The sequence below is a fragment of the Corythoichthys intestinalis genome, chromosome 18 (assembly GCF_030265065.1).
Source record: "Corythoichthys intestinalis isolate RoL2023-P3 chromosome 18, ASM3026506v1, whole genome shotgun sequence".
NCBI classification, from domain to species: domain Eukaryota; kingdom Metazoa; phylum Chordata; class Actinopteri; order Syngnathiformes; family Syngnathidae; genus Corythoichthys; species Corythoichthys intestinalis.
This window is the reverse complement of record NC_080412.1, coordinates 21481668-21488230: the sequence shown is the minus strand read 5'-3', so window position 1 is coordinate 21488230 and position 6563 is coordinate 21481668. Positions and strand designations below refer to the sequence as shown.

Sequence of the window (6563 nt, the reverse complement as noted above, 5' to 3'; positions counted from 1 at the left end):
TATATATATATATACACACAAATTTTAGGGAGTTGATGTCACGCTCGTTCTTGGCGTATATATGTATATATATACATACACGCCAAGAACGAGCGTGACATCGACTCCCTGATTCACCTCATGAGAATATACAGCAATGACATCGGGATGTCATTTGGACTAGACTAGATAAGTGTGGGCGAATGGTATCCAGAAGAGGGTAGGTGATCTCAACTGAAGGGGCTGAACTACCTGAAGGCAACATAAAAGATGTGCAGGACAGCTACAAATACCTGGGGATCCCACAGGCAAATGGGAACCATGAGGAAGCAACTAGGAGGTCTGCCACTTACAGGGGGTGAGGCAGATCCTCAAGAGTCAGCTTAATGGCAAGAATAAGATCCAGGCCATTAACAGCTATGCCCTACCAGTAATCAGATAGCCTGCTGGCATCATATCCTGGCCACTGGAAGAGATGCAGGCTACCAACATCAAGACAAGGAAGCTCCTTACAATGCACGGAGGGTTTCACCCTAAGTCCAGCATCCTGAGGCTCTACACAAAGCGGAAAGAAGGAGGCCGAGGACTAGAGCCACTATCCGGGAGGAAACTACATCCCTCCAAGAGTACATCATGAAAATGGCCCACAGTGATGACCTGCTCGGTGAATTCCTCAGGCAACAGAAGCTCAGTAAGGTGGAGGACCCTGAGGAGCTATCATGGAAGGACAAACCCCTGCATGGCACGTACCGCAAACAAAGTGAGGGGGCAGCTGACTTGGGAACACATACAGGTGGCTGGAAAAGGCTGGACTGAAAGACAGCACGGAGGCACTGATCATGGCAGCACAAGAAAAGGCCCTAAACACAAGATCAATAGAGGCCGGGGTCTATCACACCATACAGGACCCCAGGTGCAGGCTATGCAACGAGGCCCCGAGACAGTCCAGCACATCACAGCAGGGTGTAAGATGCTGGTAGGCAAGGCATACATGGAACGACATAACCAGGTAGCAGGCATAGTATACAGGAACATCTGTGCCGAGTAGGGACTGGAGACCCCAGAGTCAAAGTGGGCAACACCTCCAAAGGTGGTCGAGAAGAACCGAGCAAAGATCCTGTGGGACTTCCAGATCCAGACAGACAAATTGGTGATGGCCAACCAGCCTGACATAGTGATGGTGGATAAACATCAGAAGACAGCAGTAGTGATAGATGTAGCAATCCTGAGCGATAGCAACATCAGGAAAAAACACAAAAAACTGGAGAAATATCAAGGGTTGAAGGAACAGTTGGAGAAAATGTGAGGAATGAAGGCAACATTGGTGCCAGTAGTGATCAGGACACTAGGGGTAGTAACCCCCAAGCTGGGTGCATGGCTCCAACAGATACCAGGAACAACGTCCGACGTCTCCGTTCAGAAGAGCGCAGTCCTAGGGACAGCTAAGATCCTGTGCAGAACCCTCAAGCTCACAGGCCTCTGGTATAGGACCAGAGCTTGAAAGGAGAGACCATACCGCCCGGGTGGGCGAGACGACGATTTTATATATACGTATGTTAATCAAATTATTCGTATTTTTTAAATAAAAAAAGATCCACAATTAAGATATTTTACACTTGGTTGTTATGTTATGAATGTAAAATAATGATCAACAATAACATTTTTAAATAAAAAATATAAATATAAAGCAATATATTAAAAAAAAAAAAAATCAGCAATTGTAATAACATAAGATTATGAACGATGTTCTTGAAAACAACTAAAATACCATACAAAATATTATGAATCAAATGAAAAAATAGAATAAAATCACAATTCTGATAAGAATTAAGAAGAATGTATTTTGTTTTTGCCAGAAACATCGAAGTCCAATGCACAATGTCAGTTAATAGTTCATGACTCGATGGTTCCTTCAATCCGGGCTCGTTTATCTAAATAATTGGCTAGCGACCAGTCTTGTCAAAACAGTTGAAATATAAAGAAAAAGTTATTGCCAAAAAGTTCCAAATTTGGTCGGCGAAGGCTCAGCTGATAACAAAGACGCCTTGTTCGGCCACTGGGTGCGCGTAGGTCGCCGTGCTGTTCACTAGCCTGCGTTTATCTTCTTTCTTAGTCCTGCTTCCTCTAGCCACCGCCTCCTCCGCAAGCTCCTCCTCCATCCGAGTCGTCGGCAACGTTGCGGGTTCTAGCGCATGTCCGACGGCAATAACGTCGGCGCCGCGGGACACCCGCGCGTCTTTAAAAAGCTGTAGCATAGCGACGCCCACTGCCATGACCATGAAGGCGCCGACGGTCGTCACAGTGTCTGTCGCGGCCATCCGGCTCCATTCGCCCAAGAGGACCGCCGACGTGACCAGGACCACAGTCGTAAACAGGACATAATACACCGGATACACCAGCAGAGGGCCGAAGGTGTCCAAGGATTTGTTCAGGAAGTGCACCTGCGCGAGGGAATGGACGTATTCGCCGGTCGAGCTCGTTGGTGTGAGGGGTGGGTTCAATACCTGCGTGGCCACGGCGATGAGAAGCGTGACTAGCAGCGCCCAGGTGAGTGGTGCAGACAGCGCGGCGGCGGCGTCATGGAGCGCTGCGGAGAAAAACAAAAGGTGATGTCTCGACCAGAAGGACAAAATGGTGGCGGCCTTCACCGACCGCTTCGGATGGCGCCGGCAAGCCCTTTGACGCTGGACACGGTGAAGGCACCCAGAAGGGAGCAGACGGCTACGTCCGGCAGCATGTTAGCGCGCAACACAGCCGGGCGCCGACACGACACCCACATCAGGAATGCGCACGCCCCTGATACGCACGACATGTACGCCACGAAACCTGCCACAGCAGAACACAAAAAAACTCAAGCCTTATGTACCGTATTGGCCCGAATATAAGATGTGTTTTTTGCTTTTTTTTTTTTTTTTTTAAGAAGTGTTTTTTGCCTTGAAATAAGACTGAAAAAGAGGGGGTCGTCTTATATTCGCGGTCTAGACATCATACCCATTCACGACGCTAGATGGCGCCAGATATCATTGAAGTGATGTTCTGTCATGACAGATTTCAGCTACTCTCCCCATTCATGACGCTAGATGGCGCCAGATATCATTGAAGCGATGCTCTGTCATGACAGATCTCAGCTACTCTCAAGTTTAACCAGTTTGCATTATTTTATTGCAATGTTTTTCCTTATTCAGATTTGTTTCAAGATTAGTTACAGTTAGACTTCACTTTGATGGTTAATGCAGTTATTGCAATTTTGTTGTTTTATTACAATAGATTGGTTTATTTACATTTCAAAAACCAGAAGCCATTCATTTACGAATGTGATTGCACTTTAGTTTACATATTTAAATGTTCAGATATTAAGATTTGAATAAGGCAAAATAACATGCTTTTTCTCTCAAACATATTGTTATAATCATTAGTTTTGGATGTACTGTGTTATTTTCTGTATAAAAATTAGTTTGGTGTTCACAGTCTTTTTTCAAACTAGAGTCTTGAAAAAGAGGGGGTTGTCTTATAATCAGGGCCGTCTTATAGTCGGGCCAATACGGTATATGAAATCTATGCTAGTGCGTCATTAGCTTAATGGTGATCACTCACCGGGCTGAATTAGCATGTGGCTCATTTCCCAGAGTGACGTCACTTCCTGTTCCTGAGGGGCGTGAATTACCAGCAGGACGCTTCCCAACACGCACAGCGTGCAGCCCATCTTGCACAAGACGTTCAACACCTCCCCCAGCAGGCAGGATGACAAAAGTGCGCTTTGCGTGCGCAAGCGTAATTCAGTGCTTGTGAACCCACGCGTGCGTATGTTGCCATACCTGCAAAGCACGCTGAGAGCGCCCAGCGGCGTCACCAGAGTAGCCGAGGCGAAGACGTAGGCCGCAAAGTTGCATGCCTCTCCGGCGCCCACTGCGGGACAATAGACGCAACAGCAACTCTGACACACGATGAGCTAGCGTCGACTTCTTACTCGTTAACAAGCCGCTCCACCACAAGCCGTCCTTCAGGTAGCCATGACCTCCGTCGCCTACGCACACACATAAGTTAGCTCGTGCGTTTTGCTAGCATGTGCAATGTTAGGTCGGTGGTCACCTGCACGTGTTTGCCCCCTGCTGGCCAATCGTAAAAGTGCTTTCTTCTTGAGGACGACGCTCCCGCCGATCAGGACGGCGGACAGCAGGGCCAGGCTTAGCCCCGCCCACTGGCTGTAGACACTGCGGGTGGGAACTTCTGCAAAGCACACGTGATGTCATGACAACATCTCATGTGACACCGTGGTAGTGGTGTCCTATAGCGCCTTTCTACAGTGGGACCAGTTTGTCCAGGCTATGGGCGGTCCTCATATTGACACTGCAAACATACGCTAGCATCACCTCCTTTTAACTCATTGACTGCCATTGACGAAACCGAGTTGCTTTAAAAATGAACTGCTTTTACATTGAGCACACAGTAACTTTGGCATATTAGCAACATATTTGCAACTCAGGAAATACCCCAGCAACCTTCCTAATGATCAAACGGCCTTCATGTTATTTCATAGGTAAACATTAGCTTCCATTGACGGCTATGGGCATCCAATCCATTTTTATGGCTAACCTGAGTGAACCTAATCTGATTGTCCTCACCTAGGCATTTAAATGAGGATCAAACGCAGGGGAACAGTGACGTCAGCTACAAGCAAACGTTTGTTTTAGCAAAATTATGAATACGACAATGACGATTTATTGATAGATAACACTCACCACGTCCGCACGAGGCGTTGTGTATGCGCATCCTGCCAGCCACTAGCGTTTATAAAAAAAAAAATTTAAAAAAAAGCGTATGCGCACCGGCCGTCTCGGTCCGGCCAGGTAAACACGTGACCACGCCCTCACCGACCGCCCGATCGGTCAAGGAGCGCTGACCCCATCTAGCGGTCAAGCATAGAGCTGCTACAAAACGCTTTCTACGTGGTTGAATTAATAACGACTGACTGACGGTGAAAAGAAAATTGACATATAGCTCAAAATGACATAATACAACGTCTATAGAAGATTTTATCATACAAGTTTTTCGATTCAAGAACAGCTTGTACTATGGTTTTGTCAGCGTGCCATCTGGTGGTTGTTTGAGTAAATACCAGCATGTTGAAAGCGATCTCTGCTCATTACTTCGTCGTATTTCAAGTGATTTTTTTTATCGTATGTTATAGAGCGTCATTAAATGTGATAAATTCCTAAAATATTGGTTACACTGATAACGGTAGTGGTTGGTTTTCAAACTTCCGCTGTAGCTGTTTTGAGAGGTCCCGCTATTGGTTGAGTGGAATCACGTGACACAGACCCAGCTGTTGTATTTGTATATAAACCATTCGTTTTTGTATTTGGCACAATCTTCTGTTGGATTTAAATTATGATTAAAAGCTGTGCTGGGCAAAATTCGTAGGACCTCGTGGCGCAACGGTAGCGCGTCTGACTCCAGATCAGAAGGTTGCGTGTTCAAATCACGTCGGGGTCATTACGTGAGCTCATTGTTTTATTATATTAAATGTGCATTTCTAGAATTGAGTGGTTTTGGGCTTCAAAATTCTCGAAAATTTGCCTTCACTTTCCTGATTTTCTGCATCGCTTATCCTCACGTCGAGGGACACAGGGATGCAAACATTATAACACCAATGAAATGCAGAGAAAACTGCTTTTGGCAATTACACCTATAACACATAGACAAAAAAACTGGTTTTACACATGCATTAGGCGAATGCATTACGCACATTGTCAAAAGGCATACACGAGTTACTGATTTTCATTCAAAATTGTATTTTTTCAATGATTTGCAAAATAACAGTTCACAAAAACAAGTAAAACCAATCTCCATCTCCTAATATATATTTTTCTTCATTTCCTCACATCTGAATGCAAAACCTCAAATTTAACTACCGGTACTTAAGAACAAAGGATGTACATAAAAATTGACAAAATTGAGTAAACATTTACTTTTTTTTTTTTTTTAGATATACTGTAAGTAATAAACACTAATAAAAATGAGTACAAATTACAGTAAATTGGAATATATTTTGAAGATCAAGCAAACATTGACTTTTTAAATTATCTGGAAATAAATAAGTGGCCTAACATGTACCGGCTTCGACTTATTGCTGGAACCCTCCAGAATGAAGGAAAAATACTCACGTTCATTTATGGACGCACACACATCAACATTCCCTCGCAAATGCACTGGCGCACGTCAGTACCAAAACATTTAGCGTGTGTGACTCGAGACCAATACAGGAAGACCTAAGAGCGGTGACCATGGAAATAAATGAACACGTAGCGTGAACCTTTCTAACATTTTCCATTCAAAATGCTCTTCGAAAATGACTACATTCATAGATTCATAACCTATTGACATGACACGGGAAACGGGGCTGATCCGTAGGGGGCCTATTTTTAAGATCTTCAAATTGAAATATTTTCAAAAACTGAAAGTTTTCAACATCTAATAAATCACTCAATTTAACATCAGAAACTTAATACTTGAGGAAAACATGCAGAATCAATTATAACTAATATGTAAATAGATAATTAATAAATTATATACACAATCACAAC

At 44.3% G+C, this 6563-nt stretch overlaps 1 protein-coding gene and 1 non-coding gene across 7 annotated transcripts; one reads left to right on the top strand and one right to left on the bottom strand.

Moving 5' to 3' along the window:
• Positions 1–112: 112 nt before the first annotated feature.
• On the bottom strand, positions 113–5284 carry LOC130906544 (magnesium transporter NIPA2-like). 6 transcript variants are annotated; one of them, XM_057820993.1, is made up of 8 exons: positions 4719–4863; positions 4069–4206; positions 3947–4003; positions 3795–3885; positions 3574–3734; positions 2632–2805; positions 2484–2566; positions 113–2420 (listed from the first exon to the last, which is right to left on the bottom strand). In XM_057820993.1, the coding sequence occupies exons 1-8, from the start codon at positions 4747–4749 to the stop codon at positions 2004–2006; spliced, it is 1152 nt and encodes a 383-aa protein (XP_057676976.1). In that variant the 5' UTR covers positions 4750–4863; the 3' UTR covers positions 113–2003. The 6 variants fall into 6 exon arrangements, with proteins under 6 accessions (XP_057676976.1, XP_057676975.1, XP_057676973.1 ...); XM_057820992.1 differs by having other exon boundaries at positions 3574–3885; XM_057820990.1 differs by having other exon boundaries at positions 113–2566.
• A 116-nt stretch (positions 5285–5400) lies between these two features.
• On the top strand, positions 5401–5472 carry trnaw-cca (transfer RNA tryptophan (anticodon CCA)). Its single transcript has one exon. It is a non-coding gene; the product is annotated as a tRNA-Trp (tRNA).
• The last annotated feature ends 1091 nt before the right edge of the window (positions 5473–6563 follow it).